General features: G+C 46.4%; 1 protein-coding gene across 2 annotated transcripts in view; it reads left to right on the top strand.

Moving 5' to 3' along the window:
- LOC147700538 (uncharacterized) overlaps positions 1-22,895 on the top strand; it is a 111,463-nt gene extending 88,568 nt beyond the window's left edge. For both annotated transcript variants that reach the window (XM_086929688.1, XM_086929687.1), the window contains exon 3: positions 16,922-22,895. In XM_086929688.1, the coding sequence (XP_086785814.1) occupies positions 17,598-19,208 (1,611 nt within the window). In that variant the 5' untranslated portion in view covers positions 16,922-17,597 and the 3' untranslated portion in view covers positions 19,209-22,895. The remainder of the gene's footprint in view (positions 1-16,921) is intronic.
- Positions 22,896-25,579: the final 2,684 nt, after the last annotated feature.

Below are 25,579 nucleotides of genomic sequence, written 5' to 3'. Positions count from 1 at the left end.
GTTCCACGGTAGTCACTGGCTAGTGACTTTGAACACTGTCCCCTCTGCTTTCAGGTCTTCAACTCTTCAGATCCACCCTTGGATCCACCGGAACTCTTCTCATCGAGCCGCCTGCAGCATCTTCAGCTCCAAGCACCATCGACCAGCGTGACGAAACCCGACACATCTTCGACCCTGTGCACCCGCTTCCTGTGGGTGAGGTAACTCAGCTCCGCCGGTGCTCCTGGACTGGTACACATCCCAAGGGCCTGTGTTCTAAGTTTCAGCTCCGTAGGTCACTCGGAAGGTTCCTAACTTTCTAACTTTGTGCTTTTTACGCACCATAGACTTTGTATTGAGAAGTGCGTGCACTTTGAACACTGCACCCGAGTCCCGTGGGCCTTTCCCGACTTAGTTAACTCCAGTCTCGAATAGCTCCAGCGATTCCCAAGGCCCTAGGCCTCTTCACTTTCCTTTAGGTATCTCTTATACCACTTTCTTAGTATATGGTTTAGGTGGCCCCTAGGGCTCATCCATATTGTGCAACTTTTGTGTATTTTAAACTGTCTTGTGATTTTACGCTTGTGCTTCTGTGCTCATAAAGAGTCCAGGGGATTTTAATAGTTAATAAATCAATATATATTTTCAATATATATCTGTGTGGTGTCCCTTTCATTTGGTATTCAAGGGGGTTGTGTATGGTATAACAGCTGGCTTCACATGCCTTTCAGAGTTTAGCCTAAGACTGCTTTGTCCACGTTACCACTAGGATAACTGGTCTACAAGGTTGACTTACAACCATCATCATAAGGGTTGCTTGGCATGGTACAAAGTGATCACTAGAATTAGTGAGCATTATATACCAGGCCAACTTCTCACAGTGGTGTTTGCGGGTGGCTGACTTGAGGGAGGCCATGTTGTCTGAGGTTGGGTTTTTTCTCCATATCTTCTCCAGAGTGCGGCATAGTTTCTTGGTTTTTTTAAGGTCATCATTGAACCAGGGAGCCTTTTTGCTGGTTGGATTGATCTGGTGCTTTTTCACGGGTGCTAATTCGTCAGCACTGTTGGTGATCCATTGCTTGAGTATGGTGGCCGCTTGGTTTGAGTCCAATGGGAGGGTGGGAGGGTTTTGGTTGAGTGATGTGAGGAGTTGGTTGGAGGTGATTTTGTTCCAGTTTCTCCGAGGAATAGGTTGAGGGCGATTGTGGGTTAGGGAGGTTTTGTAGCTGAAGTGAACGCAGCTGTGGTCCGTCCAGTGTAGAACTGTGGTGCGATCGAAGGAGATGTGCTTGCTGGACGTGAAGATAGGGTCGAGCGTGTGTCCGGCTACATGGGTGGGGGGGTCCACAAGTTGTTTGAGTCTGAGATTGGCCAGGTTGTCCAGAAGGGTGGTGGTGTTGCTGTCAAGTTTGTTGTCAAGGTAGTAGTTGAGGTCTCCTAGAAGAATGTAGTTCTCGGAGGCTAGGGCGTGTGGGCTGACGAAGTCCGTTATGTCATCGCTGAATTTGGTGCGGGTACCTGGGGGCCTGTAGATGAGGGTGCCTCTCAGTGTGGTCCTGGGGTCGGTGTGGATCTGAAAGTGGAGATGTTCGGCGGTTGCAAGATTATCGTCGGAGCTGGTTGTGATTTTGATGGTGTTCCTGTGGATGATGGCGATGCCTCCTCCTGTTTGATTGGTGCGGTCTTTGCGGATAATCTTGTAAGTATCCGGAATGGCAATGGCAATGTCTGGAGCTGATGATGTGTTCATCCATGTTTCAGTAAGGAAGGCAATGTCAGTTGACGCAGAGTCGATTAGGTCCCAGAGTTCTGTTGCGTGTCTGTGGACCGAGCGGGTGTTGAGCTGGATGCACTTTAGGCGGTTTGAGTCGGAGTTGTGTTTGGAGGACGTGGAATTGGTGAGGGTCCTGAAGCAGTTAAACTTGCAGGAGAGGCAGGCGAAAGGGCCGTGGGTACGTCCTGGAGTAGCTTTGCAGCAAAGTGGTATACGTCCGGGATTGAGGGCGAGGAGAGTAGCAGCAGCATATGGGATTCTAGAGGGTTGGGAGCAGCGGGGACCAGGGGGACAGGCGCTGGGCGCGGTCGAGGCGTGGACGGGCGTAGACGGGCTTACCTTTGGCGCACCTTCGGCGTGGCCTCAGCGCGTGGACGCTGCGCGTTGGGACATCTGTCTTTAATGGATAGTGGAGGGGGGAGGGGCGAGGGAGGGACAGCTGGGAGGCCGAGGGCGGGATGTAGGACCGAGCAAGGAGGCACCACAACAAACGTGAAAATGGCTGCTAGCAAAATAACCAAGTTGGATTGGGCAGTACTACGCTATGCAAGCATGCATTCACAAACAGATAAATAAATAAATAAGTCAAGGCACAATGCGGACTCACTGACTGCGCGCTTCACATATGTCACTTTCTAGAATCCGGCAGCAACAGACCGCAACAAGCGTGTTTGAGTGAAATTACTTCAATTAACTCGATTCTGCAGCGCGGCTAATTAATGGCAGCCTAGTTTAAAAGTGCGAGCGATGCGAGGAGGAAGCGAGCAATAAATGCAGCACAGTTTGAAAGTATGAGAAATGCGAGGCAGAAATCACTATGAATGCCAGGCGCTACGATACCAAAGCAATAAATGCCCAAAAACGCACGCACTTCTCTCTGTGTCCTTGGCACACTTAATTGTGCAATTGCCTGAATTCTTTCTGGGGTCAGTTTCCTTCCCTCCTTCGATAAGAGGTGACCTAAGTAGGTCACTTCTTGTTGACAATATTGTAACTTAGAGAGAGACAGTTTGTGATGAAAATCAGACAAATGACGCAACAACGACAATGTAGTCTCTTTACAAATCTCCTCAGTATCTGCAGATACAAGCAAATCGTCGACGTACTGAACAAGGGTAGCGCCATCAGGTAAAACAATCGTGTCAAGCTGTGTTTTCAAAGCCTGACAATATATTGATGGACTTTCACAGTAGCCTTGAGGAGCGCGCATGAAGCGGAAACTTCCACCTCCTAAACTGAAGCCAAAAATATCTCTGCTCTCCTCGGCAATCGGGATACTGAAGAAAGCATTCTTCAAGTCAATCACCGAGAACCAATTGGCGGAAGCTGGAATCATAGTCAATAGAGTAGTGATGTCAGGGACAACCGGAAACTGTGGCACAACGATCTTATTCACTTCCCTAAGATCAATCATGAACCTATAGACAGGTGGCTGGGAAGGATCAGTACGCTTCAAGACAGGCAGAACCGGACTATTACAAACGTTGCCCCTTGTCTCTTCAATTACACCTCTCTCAATCAAATCATAAATGATCGCTAACAATGCTTGTTCACCTTCGCTAGAGATCTTGTATTGGGGAATGCGCGGCAATTTAACATTGGCTTTCAATGTCACAACATATGGCGGTATTTCCAAAAGACCTACATCATTAGGACCAGTAGCCCAAAGAGTATCTGGAAGAGAAGATAATTCTGTCGGCAATTTATCCATAGATAGATACATTGGAGAAACCACTCTTTTACCTAGTGTGAGTTGTACTCCCGAAGGAGAACAGTACAAGGTCGCATATAGTCTTTTCAATAGATCCAATCCCAACAAGTTTTCACCACAACCTGTTGTAAGAATAAGAAGGTCCAACAGAAAGAGACATAGGACTAGAAATCGGGTTCCTAAGCGGCGTGCCAGAAAAACCTACTGAAACATTCATTTTGCCAGACAAAGGTGCGCCAGGGAGTTCTGAGTGCATAATAGAACTCTTTGTAGCACCAGTATCCAACAGAAAAGGCTCTGACACACCTGATGTAATCACCTCAACATAAGGTCCACTCTGATCTACTGGAACTGAAACAACTCCCTCTCTTTGTCCATGGCTGTCCTAGCAATCATTGCCTACCATATTTCCATCCTCTGTATAGTAGTCATCAGCATAGTACTGAGTCGTCCTACCAGACACGTCATTCTATTGGTCGAAACTATTCATTGAATTCTGTGGTGGAAATGGACGTCCATTTTGTGGGAACCCACAGCGTCCCCTACCTCTAGGCGTTTGTTGAACACCGCGGCCTCGCACACCAGAAGCACCATTTGCACGTTGCAACGAAACCGGGCAACTACTCTTAAAATGGCCTTCTTCTTTACAATACGCACACTGATTCGGACCATACGGTAAACGCTGTTGAGAAGACTCGCTTCTTTGCGAGTTCCTCGAATATTGCTGAGGCTGCTGATAATCGCGCTGATTATTAGTGCAGGGTGGATACGCTTACTGCAGCAGAACCTTAGTTTTTAATCCTTCAGTCTTTATATCCTCTTTCTCTAACTCATCTTTGCGCCTATTTTCATAGTACTGGGCTGTTGCTAAAATCTGTGCTGACGTTGAGACAGCCCAAGCACTCTCTGAATCCTTCAACTTAGCACACAACTCCGGAAGTAAATTATGCACAAATTTGTCGATGAACAATCTCTGGCCACCTTCAGTAGCCATATCCTGACCGCTATGGTCTACAAAAGTCTCTTCAAACCGCGTGAAGAAATCGGACACTGCTTCATCTTTCTTCTGCCTACATGCAGACAATTTATCCCAATTAACACGTAATTCAGGCATTAAAGTCTTCATATAAGTAATTATTCTACCAGGGAGTTCGGCAATTAAAGGCTCGGGTTTAGCACCACCAACTTGTCTGTTATCTACAGCAGCGATATTAGCCCATGTATCGCCTAATTCCTGATCGTGATCGGTGTGGCGAATGTTTCCCCATAAAGGCTGTGGAACTACGTTCCCAAACAACATGTCTATATCGGCTAGGTTCATAATGCATGAGCTTACAGTTTGTGACAACTCCTTATAATACCCTGCAGGATTCTTACGAGGATCAGGTAATGTCTGTTTGAGAGCCAAAACTTCAGATCTCTTCCAAGAAACATGTACCCATACACGCTGAAAATGCGGCGGAATGGCTGGGTGAGCATTTGCGTCCCCTTCCTGCCAAACCGGAGGAACCTCTCTCATGGGATACTGTCGCGCCTTCTTCCTGCCAGATGCATCACATTCAGATAGTGATCGAGAAGTGCCCCCTTTACTCCGATACGATAACAGTATCGCAACCGCTTTTTCAACATCGGCACCTATAATCATACCCTCCGCAAACTTAAACCGCACACGGCACAATTCAGACAGGTCGTGCTCTGGATCATTTCCCTCCAGATCTTCACGGAGAAGTACACACATTTGCTCAAAGACATATTTCTGCTTCGATGCTTCCCATTGACGGAAGACCTCTATGATAGACTCTTCATCATATCTTGCAGTATCGTCAACCCATTTACGCGCTAACTTATTCAGTAATTCTCTCTCGTGATAGTCAGGCAGCTGACTTCGCAACTGTCTTCATTCTGTGCTAGGGGTCGTATTAGGTGACCCAAAGAAAGGTGAGAAAAGACCGGTAACAGTGTTGGCCATTCTCTGTCGAATGAAAATAGAAGCTGATGGAAGGACAGGAGAAAAGATAGGGTGAGGTAATGCAGAAGCGGAGGCAGAAGCAGAAGCAGTATTAGGATAAGCAGTCGGAGCAGTTAGCGAAGTCGTAGGAAACACAGATGGAGTAGGTAGCAAAAGCGGCGGCCCTTGAGGGGACCTACGCCGTGCTTCACATAGAGTTCATATGTCGGAGTTCCAATCGGAGGAACCGGACACAAGTCCTCCAACCGGGAATCCTTATTACAACCAAGACAAAACAAATTTCCAAGTCTGCTAAGACCAGGCATCTTCGCTCTCTAGTCTAGCTTCAAACTTCGAAGGATTATCGAATACGATAGTCTCGTAAAAACACGAGTCCTTCACTTTTGGCACTTGCAAGTTCCAATACAAAATAATCCCGAAGGATACCAAGAACTAAGAATCAAATTAAGGACTGGGAGACGCTCCACTTATACTTAACTGAGGTATCAATGACGTCACCAGAAGACTCGTCTATCGTTTTGCTCTACCAATCATCAAGGGTCCAAAACAGGGCGATAGTCGGGGCAGCAGTCCTTCGTAGCCGTCGGGACGCATGGAACCTCACAGCAAAGACCTTCGGAACCACGTCAACATACAGGGGTCGCTGAAGTGGCTGGCCGTCCTCCGGAATTTTCACACGAAGCTCCTCACGAACCTCTGGCTTGGACCGGTACCGCTGATACCGCCCCACGTGGGGCGCCAACTGGGGTACCGGGTTTTTATGGACCCGGCGGTGCCAGGGAGAACACCTGAAAACTCTGAGTCCTTCCTGTTTCGAACCACAGAAACACCGAGTCTTCTAGGTGAAGTCAAATATCGTATTTATTGGCTGCAACCAGTAACAGATATCCTAGAAGCCAGCCTTCATCTTTTATACAAAATAATAAGCTTCGGGCACAAATTCCGTATTTTACAGTTTGACCATACAAATATTTTCACTACAGAGGGAAAAGCAGAGTCATGATGACAAGCACATATTTGAGTTCGACCAGCCCGTAATTGATTACCCGGCAAGACCCAGTATTCTCATCAGATATCGACGGACCCCCAATAAAATCGGGCGCCTCCTCCTCGTAAAACGAGTCATAAAGCAAGAAACAGGGACAGGTGTGTGTATGATTAGGCATGGTTTGTGTACTATGAAAGGTTTATGATATGTCGTGCCTTGATACTAATCTTGCTCGGCCACTGGGGAAGGACCTGGCCGAACAGGTTCGGCTTCGGGCAGTGGAGTCAGCTTGCCCAGGTCACAGAGGAGTCAGCTAAGGCGTACGTGTCCTTCGGACCAGGTTTTGTCTTTCATCCATTTGGCTATGTGAGGGCAATCATAAAATGGATGCCGTTCACAAAATGGAACCCAAGGGTTCAGAACGGAAATGCTGATTTCAGGGTGATGGCGTCACTTGATCGTGACGGAAATGCTTATGTATGATGCTTAGATCATTACCAGTTCGCTGATACCAAAATCGTCATGGTGCGACGATGTTTATGACACGGGTCCAGAATTTTCAGTACCACACTATGCGACCCACCACAGGACCTATCCGATCTTGAAAGTAATCAATGAAGGGGACGCCTCAAAATGTTATTGTACGTTGACATAGGGTTCTATTTGCCGGAGGGAGGGATAGAGACCATATATACCCCTTGACTGGTGAGATGAGAGGATAGCAAACGACTATGTTCAGTAGATAGCACTCCTCTGTGAGGATCTAATGTCAGAGATGCCGGTGCCCGATATAATGGAGAAAACTTTCGCCTTAGATGGAAAAGTAATGAAGTTTACTTGATGTATGAAACGGAAAGTATGTTGCAAAGAAGTTATGCCTGTATCCTATGACTGAACCGAAATGCCAAGTGTTAAGTATAATAGGTAAAGCAAATACTACACACATGGTTACTCATGTCATCTATTCTGTCTGATGCAATTTCAACAAGTTTGTTTTAAAAAAAGAAAAATCACGGACCTATCCAGATTTCTACTCCTACTGTAAATTGAGTACCCACATTGTTACTAAACGCCGCCGTACCCCTGAGATATCCTAATATTACAGAATGTTAATGACTAAATCGCGGCCGGCCCAGGGGGTTGTAGGCTGGAAGCTGTGTATACTATTAGAGGTACAATAAGGTATTTTATAAAAAAAAAAAAAAAGATCTGGGTTTGATCCATCACCGTTCTTTAGCCCACTCTGCCACCCCAGTTCAGACATGGCTATATACAAATCAGTCTGACCCTGTTCCTCATGGGAACAGTCCAGCCCGAACTGCCAAGCCATATCTTCCCTGGACCGGAAACAAGCTTCCGAGGACCGGTTTCTGGCATTTCAGCCATCTTCAGCCCAGCTTGCTTGAATCCAGTGGCAAGGTGAGCAAGGGACTCACGTCTGTGCATACACTGCCACACTTATGGCGGCCAAAGCGGTACAAAAGGGGGTGGTGATGGACACAGGAATACTCGGTCTAGTGAAGGTTAGACACTTGCCTAGGGGCATATCAGACCACTCCCTAATCCTGATTACATATGCTCCATACACCCCACAAAATCAGAGGCTGTTCCGACCAGGTTACCTCAAGGATCGCAAGATAAGCAAGGCCCTTATTAAGATAACAAAATGCTACTTCGCAGAAAACCAACACTTGGTTACGTCCCCCACTACACTATGGGAGGCATACAAGATGGTGCTAAGGGGGCATGCTATTTCCCTAATTACAGGTCACAAGCAAGAGACACAGAAGCACATAGATACACTGGAACTAGAGGTAGCGCAGGCAGAAGCGACCCTAGAGGAGACCACGACTGAAGAGGCCGCACATAGACTGCATTTAGCTCAGCAGGAATATACAACGTTCACAAGGGAAGAGGCCGCCGCTAAGCTGACCAAGACACAACACACGGTTTACGAACAGGGAGATAAATCACGTCGAATATTGGCCTGGTTAGGGAAGAAGGAAAGGACACACAATTGGATAGCACACATAAGGTCTGCAGAGGGAGACATAGTATCTGTGCCCCACCAAATTACTGAAGTTCTGGCACGCACTACAAGGCAATATATACTCCAATGGCCACTGCAACGGTAGATGACAACATAGTATTCATTCAAGATATACGTATAGACCTATCTCCCTCCTAAACGCGGAGGCCAAAATACTAGCCAAGGCACTAGCGACCAGGCTACAACCACACCTAGCGGCGCTGATCCACCCGGACCAGTCCGGCTTCATGCCCCATCAAAACACAGCACTAAATCTTAGAAGGGTACACGGAGTGATGGAGCGTAAGTCGGCCATTGCAGAGGAAGCAGCAATACTCTCCCTAGATGCGCGAAAGGCCTTTGACTTGGTAGAGTGGCCTTTTCTTTTTGCGGTGCCTAAACGTATGGGGTTTGGACCTAAGTTCTGAGCGTGGGTGCAGTTACTATACACGGACCAGACGGCGCAGGTGGTGGTGAATGGCCATTTGTCAACAGAATTCCAACTTGGCAGAGGGACACAGCAGGGCTGTCCTTGTCTCCACTCCTATTCGCAATAGTCCTTGAACCACTGGCGGCATGGATTAGACAAGACCTGACTATAAGAGGGATAAGATGGACTGACGGGTGGGAAGATCGCATCTCGCTCTATGCGGATGACATACTACTATACTTAACATCTCCGGCGCGCTCCATCAATTGCCTCTTGGACATCTGTGGGTCCTATGGGCGGGTATCGGGGTATAATATTAATTGGGAGAAGTCGCTTTTGTATGTCCTGCATGGTCCTTCACCATGGCTCCCGCGAGGGTTTACACTTCAAATAGTTACAGATCGTTTTAAATACCTTGGGATATACATCACACACAACCGCGCACAATTCACAGACTATAATCTGACCCAACCCCTAGCGAGATTTAAAAATTATGCTAAACACTGGCGCTCACTGCCTCTGATGCTACTTGGGAGGGCAGCCCTCTTTAAGATGATGGCACTCCCGCGCTTCCTTTACACACTGCAGAACACACCATTCCCTGTCCCCACGGCTTATTTCGCGGCGATTAATGCAGAAGTACTGAACCTACTATGGGATGGGAAGACGTCCCGCATAGCCCTACATGAACTAACTAGAAGCTGGTATGATGGAGGAATAGCCCTCCCAGATATCAAGGCATATTACTGGGCATCCCAGCTCGTAGTTATTAATCAGTGGCTTCACACCCCCCAAGGCGACCCAGCGTTTAGACTAGATAGGCGCTTACTTGCCCCGTCGGGGATCATGGGGGCACTACACAATAAGAAGAAGAGACACATAACAGGTCCAACATCACATGCACTGCGTATATGGGTTGAGGCACAGAAGGCCTTGGGCTGGGATGGGGTAGTGACACTAGCAACGCCCTTATGGGACACAAAACAACTTGGGATGCTGGGTAATACCAAGGGATTCCGAAACTGGGACCTGATTGGCATATCCACAGTGGAAGACCTTTGGCAGAAAGGGGAAATGGTCACTTTTTGCCTATCTACAGGCCACCTATGGATTAGCGCAGTTGGAGCAATTCCGATATTTACAGATTAAGCATGCACTCCTATCCCTACTGCTGCCAGGGTCGTGACCTGAAGAATCCTCGCCACTAGAAGGTAGACTATTAACGGACCACCTACACACAAAGGCGATCTCACTAACCTACTGTAAAATAATTAACAATTGCCCAGATCCTACAGCTGCACTGAAGGCTAAATGGGAGCGGGAGCTGAGAGACATTGAGGAAGCAGACTGGCGGGAGGCGCTTGCGTCTCCCAGGGAGGTAACAATCCCATCGAGACTAAGGCTAGTACAGCTTAAAATCCTACACCGCACGTATTACACGAGGACGTTACTCCACAAAATTAACTGCACTGACACATCGCTATGCTATGAAGTGTGGCTCAATGGCTAGAGCGGCAGACCCTGATGCAGAGGTCTAGCCCGGGACCAGGGTTCAATTCCCCGCCTCGGCGGGTCTTGGGCTCAAAAATCCACGGACCTGATAATTCTCACCTCGGTGCTTATTCCAATCATGGAGTCCCACTCTGCAACTCTGGGCAATAGCTTGCTTAATCTCCACAACGGCCCCCACAACGCTAAGGATGCCTGGCCTCCACCTTGGGGGTGCCCAGGAGTGGACACCTCACAGGGAAAGCCAGGATGGGTTCCACAGCGGTATTCGTACAAGCGCCTTGAGACCTTTGCGAGTGAGTAGTGCGCTATACAAGTATCAATTTACATTTACATGCCTCAGACAGTGCGGGGAAGCAGGCACATTTTTCCATACTATCTGGCAATGTCCTAGGATCGTTGCATATTGGAAGGCGGTGATGCGAACACTCTCACAAGTCATACATGTCACAGTGTTGCCAGAACCTAGGTGCTGCCTGCTCAATGTCTCGGAGACCACGGATCTCGCTGGGGTGGCCCAAGACTGGGTAACATTATGCATGATAGTAGCAAAGCATAACATCGCGCAATGCAGGGGTTCTAGAGGTAGCTCTACCCTCAATCAGTGATGTAAAGATATGGACATGGCAATGATGGCAGAAAAATCAGTATATATCTATCGAGGATGTAAAAAAAAATGGACAAAGATCTGAGGAGGTTGGAATAACTATAGCGGCGACATATGCGATCCACCTTTGGGAGAAGACCCTGAATCCAATGGCAGCGTATGAAAACGAGAGTTCAATGGATACGTGCAGAAAGGATTGCTGTCGAGAGCAAGAGGTACACAGACTGATATCAATGCCCAGTATTTCACTATTGAAAATATGGTTAACAGAGAGTAAACAAAATGTAGTAATGTTTATATGGGTGTCATGCAAATACGTACTTTATGCACTGCCCTGCAAACTGTTCAATAAAATTTAAAAAATAAAATCTATTGGTTCATCATTATTTGTCCTTTCGCTTGTCATTTATTATTTTTATTTTTGAAATGCAGCGTTCGCGCCCAACCCGCGCCGAAGGTGCGCCAAAGGTAAGCCCGTCTACGCCCGTCCGCGCCTGGACCGCGCCCAGCGCCAGACCCCCTGCCCCTCGCGCTCCCCAGCCCTCCCGCATTACCTACGATGCCGCCACCCTCCTAGCCCTTAACCCCGGTCGCGCCCCCAACTGCGTCCAAGCCGCTCCTGGACACACTCATGGACCTTTCTCTTGCCACTCCTGCAAATTCATCGGCACCGACAACATCCCCGCTACGACCACACCACAGATTCCCGACCCCAATCACCTACAATGCATCCTTCTCAACACCCGATCGGTCCACAGACACGCCATTGACCTATGGAATCTACTAGACACCATCTCTCCAGACGTCGCCTTCCTAACAGAAACATGGATGAACGCTTCCTCCGCCCCAGACATCACCATTGCCATCCCTGAAGATTATAAGATCACACGCAAGGACCGTACCGGCCACACAGGAGGAGGAATCGCTATCGTCCATAAAAAATCAATCTGCATCTCAACCAGCTCTGACGTCAACCTCGCCAACTCTGAACACCTTCACTTCCAGATCCACATCGACCCCAAGACCACACTCAGAGGCACCCTCCTCTACAGACCACCAGGACCCCGCGCAAAATTCAGTGAAGACATTACGGACTTCATCACTCCACACGCGCTCCCCTCCAAAGATTACATCCTTCTGGGAGACCTCAACTTTCACCTTGAAAAGAACAACGACCGCAACACCACCACCCTCTTGGACAACCTCGCCAACCTCGGACTTAAACAACTGGTCACTTCCCCCACCCACATCGCAGGTCACACACTCGACCCCATCTTCACCTCCAGCAATCATGTCTCCTTCAGCCATACTACGGATCTCCTCTGGACTGACCACATTTGCGTTCACTTCACCTACAACAAGCCGAAACCCATCAACCACCTCCAACCAACTCTGCAAAGAAACTGGAACAAAATCACCATCGACCAGATCTCCTCATCGCTCCTTCTAAACACCCCAGCCCACTCTTCTAACCCAGACCAAGCCGCCGCCAACTTCACCCTATGGTTATCCAACACCGCCGACACCTTAGCACCACTGAAAAAACGTCAAAGCAAACCTGGCAGCAAGAAGGCCTCATGGTTCAACGATGATCTTAAGAAGTCCAAGAAACTCTGCCGCTCCCTTGAAAAGGCCTGGAAAAAAGACCCAACCACCAGCACCAAGGACGCCTTCAAAAACGCCACCCGCATACACCACCAACTAATCCGAAAGGCCAAGAAAACAGCATTCAAGGATCGACTAGACAACAACGCCCACAACAGCAAGGAACTTTTCAACATCGTCAAGGAATTTACCAATCCCTCGGCCAACTCCAACGACATCACCCCCTCTCAAGCCCTCTGCGACTCCCTAGCCTCATTCTTCCACAACAAAATTGCAGACATCCACAACAGCTTCGACAACCAACCCGGAGACCAACCCACCCAACCATATGATGAACATTCTCCCCCCTTGAACACCCTTAACGACTGGAACCCAATCTCCACTGAGGACACCATCCGCCTGATGAACTCCATCCACTCAGGATCCCCCACAGACCCATGTCCTCACCACATCTTCAACAAAGCAGACTCCGTCATAGCACCGCACCTCCGAGACGTCATCAACTGCTCCTTCAACTCCGCCACCTTCCCGGAAAGCTGGAAACACGCTGAACTCACCGCCCTTCTGAAAAAACCCACAGCGGACCCCACCGAACTCAAAAATTACCGCCCCATATCACTCCTTCCTTTCCCGGCCAAAGTCATCGAGAAAGCTGTCAACAACCAGCTCGCCGCTTTCCTCGAAGCCAACAATTCCCTCGACTCCTCACAATCTGGCTTCCGAGCAAAACACAGCACTGAGACCGCCCTCATCGCAGCAACAGACGACATTCGAACTCTACTGGACAATGGAGACACAGTCGCCCTCATCCTCCTCGACCTCTCCGCAGCCTTCGACACAGTCTGCCACAGCACCCTTTTACAACGCCTCAGAAACATCGGAATACAAGGAAAAGCACTTGAATGGATCACCTCGTTCCTCACCGGCAGAACCCAGAGAGTCCGCCTTCCACCATTCAAGTCCGAGGCCTCTGAAGTCATCTGTGGCGTACCACAAGGATCCTCACTCAGTCCCACCCTCTTCAACGTATACATGAGCCCCCTCGCGGCCATCGCACGCCAACACAACCTCAACATCATCTCTTACGCGGATGACACTCAACTGATCCTTTCTCTCACCAATGACCCCAACACCGCCAAAACTAACCTACAAGAAGGAATGAAAGAAGTTGCCGAATGGATGAAACACAGCCGTCTGAAACTGAATTCAGATAAAACTGAAGTCCTCATCTTAGGTACATCCCCCTCTGCGTGGGACGACTCTTGGTGGCCGGAAGCCCTTGGAAAAGCACCCATCCCGACAGACCACGCACGGAACCTAGGCGTTATCCTGGATTCTTCACTTTCAATGAACAGACAAGTCAGCGCCGTATCCTCATCCTGCTTCAACATTCTTCGCATGCTCAAAAAAACATTTCGCTGGATCCCCACCGAAACCAGAAAAACTGTCACCCATGCTCTGGTCACGAGCCGACTGGACTACGGAAACACCCTCTATGCAGGTACTACCGCTAAACTCCAGAAGAAACTCCAACGAATCCAAAACGCCTCAGCCAGGATCATATTAGACATCCCGCGTAACGATCACATCTCTGGTCACCTGAAAGACCTCCACTGGCTACCCGTCAATAAGAGGATCACTTTCCGACTGCTAACGCACGCACACAAATCACTCTACGACATCGGACCAGAATGCCTCAACTCACGACTGTCCTTCTACACCCCCTCCCGCCAACTACGTTCTTCCAGCCAAGCCCTCGCCACTGTACCTCGCATCAACAAGACAACCATGGGAGGCAGATCCTTCTCATACCTGGCTGCTAAAACATGGAACTCACTCCCCACTTACCTTCGCCTTACCCAGAACCACCTAGCATTCAGAAAGCAACTTAAAACGTGGATATTTGACAAGTAATCCTCTTCCCCTCCCTAAGCACCTTGAGACCCTCTGGGTATGTAGTGCGTTATATAAATTCTTTGACTTTGACTTTGACTTTGACATTTATCATGGTAAGTTTCCTCCAGGCTCAAGAAAAACATGAGTGTTGGATAGCATTTGCTTTGTGTTTCAGTTGTTTTCATGTCCTCCTCTCTACTTGTTTGAAGCTGCCATTAACCCATGCAGTGGAAAGCTTTATTATGTTTGCCCTGCAGCTATGGTCCGCTGTGGCAGCGGTGCCCATATTTGGTGGCTGTGCAAGGAGAGCCAGGTGGTGCTGCTAAAGACAGCACAGTGAAGCGTGGGCAGATCCGGGGATGCCATTGGTCATCCTGTACTGCTGAAGGAGAGATAAAAATCTATTTTTCCATATGGTTATGCTTTATTTTTTGTCCACAGTTTTGTCCAGATGGCTGTCTGAACATTGTTTACTTTTAAGATACTGTCCCAGATGTTTTTCGGTGCCGATGGATAAATGCAACAACTGTGGCACACCGACACCTTTAGAGAAGACTCAGCCACACCCTGCAGCATGCAGCCGCCCACCTCGTCTCGGAGGGCAGAGCCAATGTGCAGCTTCCTCCTCAGCTCCATGTAGGTTCCTGGGTCTTGAGCCCCTTGTCTTTCGCCACCGCAGCGAACGCCTCGATGCCCACGGTAGCATCCTGCATTTCTCCATTGAGTTCACAGACACAGGGCCCTCCTCCTTACGTTAGGCTACGCTTTGGTTGCCCGAGGCAATCTCTCGTGTTGGGACGGATTCGGGAGTCGGGAATGCCACAAGGCCGTTCAATGTGGTGCTGGGACCCCCAGAACTCCCTAATTGTGTGGCAAATGGATGATAAAGCAGATATTCAGGGATTACGAAAAGTGTCTGCTGGAGCCAGCTTAAGGTGCGGCCATCTGGGTTTTCTGCAAGCCACATCCCTCACCTTTGTAGATTATTGGCTAAGTTTGGCATCAACTGGTTCCTTCTTTATGATGACTGGTGTGTTTGATCAATTTGTTTCCTGCACCTCTATTCCATCCTTTGCAACCCTGCTAGATAGTTGTACAATGTGGTCTGAAGGGAGAGGGATTTGGGTGCTTGATGTTCTAGTTTCTGGCACCCTCTGCTTTTCTGTTGGCCTAACAGCTAATGTGTGAAACTTTCTTGTTTTTGGGTTACATTCCTCCTTGGGAAGTCCCTTGTCACACGTGCCGGATTCAGTTCTGCCTAGGCATTTATCCATCCTAGATTTGTTTTGCTTCCCATTGCAGTTTCAACTGTGCTTTGTGTGTGGTTTGCCTAGGAGACCTTGTTTTGTCCCTTTCCTTCCGGCATCTTGTTTATGTGGGATTCCCTGTCCAGCTTTTGGGTGATCCCTGAGCTCCCCGCCTCTTTCATATGGCCTTTTCCATTTTATGCTGCTTCTAAGTCCATTCGGCTCTGCCCTATGCCTCTTCTGGTGACCTGGACTTCTTGGCAACTACGCTGCAGCAAAGTAACTACGTTTATATGCTGGGAGATAACGGATTAAAAGAGTGCTGCCTCCCCTATACCTCTAGTTCGGTAGCTGCCTACACTCACCGCTGTGTTTCACTCTGTGGGAGAATTGCCACCCGCAGGACTGCCATCTCCACACACCACTCTTCTCTACGGGTCTCACACCATCATGTACTTGTCTTTTTATTGTCTTTTTCAATATCGATCAAGTAGAATTCTTTATAATGTGGCTGCCTCTTACTTTTTAACTGTGCTGGGTTTGTCCAATGCCAGACCATAAATAATGGTTTAATTAACAGAGCCTGTATATTACTGGTCTTGTTGTTCATACAGTTGGTCAGTTATTATCGGATGTATGTCAGTACAACGCAATCATTTTGATCGCTGAACTTTACAACGCGGTTTTCACCAGGGCGCTGGATTGAGGATTCATTTAATTTTCTATTCCAACTCCAGCCCTTGTAACTGTAGGGGAGGCGTTGGAATAGAAAATCAAATTATTCCTTAAGCAAGAGCGCCATCCAGCGCAAGTCGTAGTAATGACTTGCGTTGTAATGGCTGCGTCGTAAAGGTCCCGTGGTGTAAACACCGCATTGTAAAGGATGTTTCCCGTTTTTATCATGAGATCAGTAAATCTGAAATCTGATTTTAAGCCGCCAGTGCCCTTGAGCGGACAATATAGAGCAGCTGTGCCGGCATTAACTGTTAATTGCTTAAAGTTCTTATCTATCCTTCACAGACCTTCACCCCTACTGCCCCTATGAGGGAAGTGATTTGTACTGTAATTCTCAGAATGAGCACACAGTGTCTTTATAGTGACAAGATGAGATCATTAATGCTATTTGTGTTTTAATGTACATGCAGAAACTAACGGAGCATCTATTTTAATCAAACAGGTGTTAAAGTGGGAGCAGAAACTGATACAGTGACGCCTCTGTTAAATCACCTGAAGAATGACACTATTAAAAATGCAATAAAAAAGCATGTGAAGATGCACCAGAAACCACGTTAAAAGTGACACACGGTTGAAAGCGAATCAGGAACTGAGAGGTGAAATAGCAGAATGTGAAATGGTTTGAGTCATCCATCAAATGCGTTGTCTCATCAGGAACCACATCAGAGACTAGACAAATCTACTGGATGCTGGACTCTTTGGAGCTACATATTTTTCCTCTCATTACCAGATTGAATTCCTACTGAAAAACTTGTGTGTGATTGCTAATGTGCAAAATATCTCAACCAGAAGGTTGTTCTAAATCCGAGAGAAGCATTTGATTGAGAAATTGTCAGTGCACGTAATGTAGAAGATCTTGCTAGCCACAGTCAACTGAGCTTACTACGGAGCCCAGAGCTTACTTTCCACAGTTGGCAAAACGCACTAGCCACAGCCAACTGACATTACTGTACACAATCAATGGAACTTGCTGTCCAAGTGCGCCGGTGCTTATTATCCACATCTGCCAGAGCCTCAGCATTCCGGGCCTATTAGCCACAGACAATAGAGATTGCTACGTTTCCTAGCGTGCTAGAGTGTACCATCCATTGGTGACAGAGCTTACTATCCATAATAGAATGTCTAAGAGTGAGAAAGTGTATCAGTGCTCTGAATGTGACAAAGGGTTCAGGTTAAAACATCTACTTATTGTCCATGAGAAAATACATGTAGGTAACAAGCCATTCAGGTGTTCTGAATGTGGGAAAAAATTCAGTACTAAAGTCCACCTTTTATACCATGAGAGAACACATACAGGTTATAAGCCATACCAGTGCTCTGAATGTGGGAAAAGCTTTTGCCAGAAAGGACAGCTTTCAGTCCATGAGAGAACACACACTGGCGAGAAACCATACCAGTGCTCTGAATGCAACAATAGTTTCAGTGCAAAAGGTGGTCTGACTGAACATGAGAAAACACATACAGGGGAAAAATCTCATCAGTGCATTGAGTGTGGAAAGAGGTTCCGCCAGACAGGAGCACTTAAAGTTCACATCCGAATCCACACAGGAGAAAAGCCATATCAGTGCACTGAATGTGAGAAAAAATTCTATTTAAAGAGTTCTCTTACAGTACATGAGAGAATCCATACTGGTGAGAAACCCTGTCATTGCACTGAGTGTAATAAAAGCTTTCGTTCTAGAGGTGACCTGAAGAAACATTTAAGAAAACACAAAGGAGACAAAACATTTCAGGACAATAAATATAGGAAAAACAACACTGTCCATAGAAAAACACACATGAGTGAGAAGAAACATGTTTGTTCTGAATGTGGGAAAGGATTTAGGGTAAAGGGGTCTCTTACGGCCCATTTAAGAGTGCATACGGGTGAGAAGCCTTATCAGTGCTCTGAATGTAAGAAAACCTTTACTCAGAAAGGAGCCCTTACTATCCATGAAAGAAAACACACAGGGGAGAAACCTTATCAATGCTCAGAATGTAGCAAATGTTTTAGTTCTAGTGTTGCACTGAAAGTTCACGAGAAAATACATACAGGTGAAAAACCGTATTGGTGCAGTGACTGTGGGAATAGTTACAGTCAACTTGGGCATCTACTTACGCACAAAAGAATACATGCAGCAGGAGAAAAACTACATGGCTGTACAAAATGCGGGAAAAGCTATTTTAGCAAAGGCCAACTTACACAACATGAAAAAACACATACAGATAACCAACCATGTCAGTGTACTGAATGTGGGAAAAGATTCCGAGATAAAAGTAGTCTAATCCGACATGAACTAACACATACTGGTGAGAAACCTTATCAGTGCAGTGAATGTGGGAGAAGCTTTAATCATCTATCACATCTTAATGTCCACAAACGTTGTCATAATGGAGAAAAGCCTTATCAATGCACCGAATGTGGGAAATCTTTCAGCCGTAAGCACCATCTTACTAGTCACGAAAGAATACATACAGGGGAGAAACCGTATCAGTGCACTGAATGTGACAAACGCTTTAGCCAAAAATTCATACTTACTGTGCATCAGAGGACGCACACTGGTGAGAAACCTTACAGATGTGCTGTATGTGAAAAAAGATTTAACAATCAGGGAGATCTTACAAAACATGAGGGAATACACTCTGTAGATAAACGTTATAAGTGTATGGAATGTGGGAAAGGGTTTACCCAGAAAGGAGGTCTTACTTCCCATGAGAGACAACATATAAAAAAGAACCAAAAGACATGACATTCAATAAGCTACAAAATATAGGATGGAAAATGGAAGGTTGAATTTGTATAATATATCTCATAATACAGATCGTAAACTATAGTAATAATCAAATGCACAATCACAATCACAAAAACGGGTTACGGTGATGTCAGAAATGATGGGTCCATTTCACTTGAGGGACACAAAAGCACTATTGTTTTTTTCTTGGTTGGTGTATATATTAATTTCAATTTTACAAATCTGATAAAAAAAAATGAATGTGAACATAAATTCTGCAAGGCCCTCTTTCTTTCTGACCTCACCTTAACCCGTTTTTATGATTGCGATTGTGCATTTAAGTATTATTATAGATTTGCCTAACTTTCCGCTGGAACAGTTGTTTCTGTTGCACATGACATACCCTGGTTCCTAGTGAGTAGGGTGCCCCTTGTTATTGTTTTCGTCATAATACAGAACAGTATCTCCAAGAATCAAGTTTGCCTTGTTGTATTTATACAAACCCTTTGATACAGGCTAGGAGACCATACCTCATTAGCCATGCAGCGAAAAAATCAGAAAAGGCTTCTTATTTACCTCACAATACCCAGGATGTGGAATGGAAACCAAAGTCCTAGTAAACATAAAGTCTACACATTTAGAAACTTTGTATGTGTAAACTAAAGTTTGAAGGTAAATTCCTGCTGACTCATACTTCTAACTGCAGATTCCTCACTTAGTGTTTCCTCACTTTTTGAATTCTCCCAAGCACCTGACTGGATCTGGAACCTCATGCAGTAGCTCCTGCCCGGAAGTAAATGATGCCTCCAGATTCCATCACAACTCCATCGCACCTCTGGTCATGTGGACATAGAGTTGCATAAAGGAATCATTCCTGCGCGTTAATGGAAGTTTTTCGTTTTCCTCGCCTAAAGACGAGGATCTAAAGCTCCGCTCCTGCTGGTTAAAATTTCTTACCAAAGTTTAAAAAAAAACTATACTAGGGCGCTGTTCAAGGATGTCATCCCCAAAGATGATAGATTTCAAGCCGTGCTGTGATCATTGTTATTAACCCTGGGAAAAGCACTATGCTATGCTCGCGTAGTTTGCGAAGTTTGCACTACTTTGCACAACGCGAACTACACGTAGCACAGTGCAAACACGCGTAGAGTAGGGTAGTGCAGTGGTCATTTTTTGCTCGCTCGCGGTCCTCAACTTCAAGTTGGCGACCGCGAGCAATCAAAATGACATCCCGGCGAGACTTTCTCCTCGTTCGCGATCAGCAACATCAAGTTGCCGATGGCAAGCGTGGAAAATAAACCTCCTGCCGAGATTCTCAACGCGGGGAGGTCAGGTTTCTCATTGCGTGTGGTCGTGTATGCTCGCGATGAGAAACTACCAGTCCGCGTTGAGAAAGCTGCCGCTCGAGTAAAAATCTACTTGAGTGGCAGTAAAAGACAGCTCGCACTGTGCAAGATGCTGTTTTCAATGATTGCACAGTGCGGACAAGCATCCAGCACTGTGCAATCATCGCGAACAGGGTACTACGCAGTTCGCGTAGTGCTGCGCGTAGCTCGCGAAGTACGCTTCGCTTAGCTACGCATAGCGCTACTTCGCGAACTACGCCCAGGGTTAATTTTTATATACATAATAGATAGGGGTCGTTCTAGTTATATGCTTTTATCTTAATTCATTCGCAATGTATGGCTTTAATGATTCACCAGTGAAATACTTGCTCTGAGATATTGTGATAGTAGTGAACGCATGAGCAAGTTATTTTAGGAGATTTTTGAACCCACACTGGTACATTGGCTTTCCAGTTACTTACTTTCAACCATCTGCATGTAAATATTAATAGAAGTATGTAAGAGACAGAAGCACTAGTTGTTGTTTAACATGATTTTAAAACACTTTCTGCACATCTATATATATATAAAAACGAATGTATGTCTGTCTGTCTGTCTGTTTATCCTTTATGCATTACTACACCATTCATCCGATCGCCATGACACTTTGGGAAGTTGTTGAGTACACTCCTGCGAAGGTTTCTGGCATAAAATTTTTTTAAATATCGGCCCCCAGGGCCCTCATAATCTTTCGAATACTGATGTACGCACCAAACGGAAAAACAACAAATCGTGTATCCACAAGCACCCGAATAAATAAATAGAATTAAAATACCATTCATCAGATCGCCATGAAACTTTGGGAAGTTGTTGAGTACTCCTGCGAAGGTTTCTGCCATAAAAATGTTTTAAATATCGGCCCCCCAAGGCCTTCATAATCTTTCGAATACTGATGTACGCACAAGACGGAAAAACAAAAAAGTGTGTATCCAGAAGCACTCAGATAAATAAATAGAATTAAAACACCATTCATCGGATCGCCAGGAAACTTTGGGAAGTTGTTTAGTACACTTCCGCGAAGATTTCTTGCATAAATTTGTTTTAAATATTGCCCCCCCCAGGGCCCTCATAATCTTTCGAATACTGATGTACGCACCATCAGGAAAAACCAAAAATCCTGTATCCACAAGCACTCAAATAAATAAATAGAATTAAAACGACACTTTGAAATGTTTTCCATATTAAAATGAATAAGTTTCAATAAAAATGACACAATGTAAATTGAATGTTATCATGACGAGTTGCCTTGAATTTCCTTTCTTCGGAGATCGCAGCAACGCGCAACGGGTAAGCTAGTAATGTTATAAAAGGTCTGAACACGTATTGTGCCCCGAGAGGGCTTTGGACCAGGCACGAGGAGGTGCTGCTGGGGCAAAGACGAGACCGTGATATCACCATCTTCCCTTTCGAAGGATACTGCTCTGCACATTTCATCGGAGCTTATTGAAAGACGTGGATTGCAACTCTTTCTGCCGCCTTGAACTGAAATCTTTTTGTTCTGCCAAGGTATATGGGTGTCGCTTTCAGGCAGGTTCTCTTATGTGGCTTTATAGGATTCCTTCTAATGCTTAGTTTAGTTTTGGCGGATGAAGGAGGGGTTGGGAAACTAACTTATCACATTCTAAAATATGTGCTGGATTTTAACATGTTGGAATACTTCCTTCTATTTCCTGCTATTTACTTGTAAACATATTGGCTGCTTTTCTGGTTGTTTTTATAGTTACCACTATTCTTGTTGTGTGTACTAGGAAAGGTTTTAAACTTTTAATACAAGTTTATGAACGCTTACATGGGTATACATTCCTGAGTGTGTTCATCAAGAGAAGAGGTCTTCAAAATCTGGGGCATGACGCCTGGGGGTCCGTGATTCAATTCTGTAAAAGGGATGAATGCCTCAGCTAAGAAGTGTAAATAAAGATCACCTGGAAGTGCTGCCTTCTTCATTTGGCTGGTTTACAGGCTCTCTTCAATTACCGGCCCTGGAGTGCTTAAAAAAGTTTGTGTACTGTGACCGGAGTGCCGCGGGTGCTGAGGTCATTGAGTATGGTGGCAGGGTCAAAGAGGTGGCTAAAAAGAACAAAATATTCTGTAAGTATTTAGTTTTTGCCTACACTTATCTACATGTACAGTAACTCACACAGTTAAATTAAAAATAAATGTAAGTTAAACAGCTTATAATTCCTTGCAATTAACTACTTCTCTTTATACCAAAAAATGAATGTGAACTTGATTGGTGCTTATGTAAAGTGCTCAAATACTTTCAGGTCAAGTTTGCACTAAATACAAATATAAAAACAATAAATGAATAATTAGTGAGAAATAAGCAATCTCATTAAGTTAATGCACTCCCTGCAGATGTCTGCGTGTGTGAGACCAGAAAGGCACAGAATTGGATCCTTGTTTGTGGTGAGTGGAAGAGAGACATATTTATTTATTGTGCTATGAAGCCCCAGCCTGTGACAGAAATCAGTGTGGATTTGTAAGCCATTATTTGAAATACTATTACATACAGTATAAGATAAGATGCCATAATTTCTTTTTTTTGTTGCAGTTTTATATAGTGTGGACACAACACATAGCTATTGGAGTGTTTACATGAGCGCCAGTTATATTACATAAAATCACAATCATTTGTTTTTTTTGGGGCGCAGGAAGATTGTTTTGCGGAGAATCACAGGATGTTGAGCTAAGGCCGGGAGTCGAACCTTGTTCTCCAGTCCCAAAGTTTGCTGCTGTAGTTGTTACGGCACAAGCTAAAGAAGTGCTTGAGATAAAACAAGTGCTTTCAAAATATGTATTTTAGCAATAAGTTATTAGATAGTACACAGAGATTACATTTTAGTAAGTGTCTTATTTACTTTGGACCCTGGAACTCTGCTAATGGCGCCCATATATTGCCCCTTGAAAGAATAAATCTTTGCAACCCTCAAGCTTTAATGCCCTCCATCGTTTAAAGGCTGGTGAGAAGTCTTTTTCTTCTTTACCTTTTTATACCCCACCACAACCTTCGATTTAGGCAAAGGCGCCTCAAGGTCCGCATTAACCGTTCCAGGTCAGCTGTGTTTGTAAGAAGCGTGTCCAGAGGGGTGGCAGGGCAGAGAAAGACAGAGTTACATTCAGGTGCAGAGTCCTAATCCTCTGGTCTGCTGGGACGTCACAGGAATGGCAGAGGAGAAACAGGAAAGGGGTGAGAGAGCTAGTGTAAAAGAGGAGACCCTATGTGTGGACTCATTTTTTTGTTTACAAAGGAAGAGACAACTTCATCAGAGAAATGCCCTCTGGGGGGGGGAGTAGGAGAAACTTGGCTGAGTGCAGGGAGTGGAGCTTATAAGATCCTTTCAGTGGTACTTTTTCAGTAGCTCATTTTCAACCCTAAATGTGAGATTCATAAAACAGCAAGTACAGCAAACTAAACCAGTAACTGACCGACAAATCCGCCCCCGTAATTAGGGTGTTGTGACCCTCAAACTCCTGGGCCCCAATGCAACTGCACCTGCTGCACTGTCATTAGTGCTACAGATACTGGAGCCAAGGGTGTAAGTGACCACTGTGCCCCAAGTATGTCTGCTAACTCCAAAGAATCAGAGCGAGGGCCCATTGTTCTCGCTAGCATTAGAGCCCAGGTCACTCTTGCTGTTTTTTGGGGGTATTTTTTAACTCAAAGGGGCAGAAAGTAGTTGTGCTGCAGGTACAGTGGCTCTGGGGCCCCATGGTAGGAGAAGCCGACTAAACCCCAATCATCGTAGTTTTACTATCCTCCTTTGCTTGCATTATTGCCCATTGCACGCTTGCTGTGCCAGTGTGGCTTTGGCCTCGGAGGAATGGCTCAACGGAGGAAACATAATTTAGACTCAAAGATGGAGGGGGGGGGCAAGATTGGAGCCCTGTTCTTAACAAACGGCAGAGGAGACAGCCCGCTTTGCAAGGCAGCAGCTGTCATTAGTGAAGGGACAGCGAGCCTGTTGCAAGTGTGGAGTGACACTGTGGGAAGGTGTGGAAGGTGTGAGAGAGGCAGAGCTGATAGCCTGCTACTCAGGACTCAGTTATCAACAGTGCAGGAGGTGCGTTTGCATTGGGGCCTGGAGTGCGAGGGGCTCCCAACACCCCGATTATGGGGAGCAGTATTTTGAGGTCAATTCCTGGGTTTGTTTGCTGTATTTGCTGTTTTATGAGTCTCAGAGTTAGGGCCTGATGCAGACCTCGGCGGACGGGTTACGCCGTCGCAATGGTGACGGATATCCCGTCCACTGACATAAATTCCATAGGATATATTGGGATTTATATTTCGGCGGATGGGATATTCATCATCAATGTGACGGAGTAACCCGTCCGCCGAGATCTAAATCAGGCCCTGACTGCGAATGACTATAAGCGACAGAAACAAGAGCGCTACACTGACCTCATAAACCCACCCCCATGCTCAGACTCATGTCTCCCGCTCCTCCAATCCTTCTACACTGACCTCATAAACCCCGCCCCCATGCTCAGACTCATGTCTCCCGCTCCTCCAATCCTTCTACACTGACCTCATAAGCCCCGCCCCCATGCTCAGACTCATGTCTCCTGCTCCTCCAGTCCTTCTACACTGACCTCATAACCCCCGCCCCCATGCTCAGACTCATGTCTCCCGCTCCTCCAATCCTGCTACACTGACCTCATAAACCCCGCCCCCATGCTCAGACTCATGTCTCCCGCCCCTCCAATCCTTCTACACTGACCTCATAACCCCCGCCCCATGCTCAGACTCATGTCTCCCGCTCCTCCAATCCTTCTACACTGACCTCATAACCCCCGCCCCCATGCTCAGACTCATTTCTCCCGCTCCTCCAATCCTGCTACACTGACCTCATAAACCCCGCCCCCATGCTCAGACTCATGTCTCCCGCTCCTCCAATCCTTCTACACTGACCTCATAAACCCCACCCCCATGCTCAGACTCATGTCTCCCGCTCCTCCAATCCTTCTACACTGACCTCATAAACCCCGCCCCCATGCTCAGACTCA

Source organism: Lissotriton vulgaris, chromosome 7, assembly GCF_964263255.1.
Source record: "Lissotriton vulgaris chromosome 7, aLisVul1.2, whole genome shotgun sequence".
NCBI lineage: Eukaryota > Metazoa > Chordata > Amphibia > Caudata > Salamandridae > Lissotriton > Lissotriton vulgaris.
Note: the sequence above shows the minus strand (reverse complement) of the source record. Positions and strands in the feature narration are given on the sequence as shown.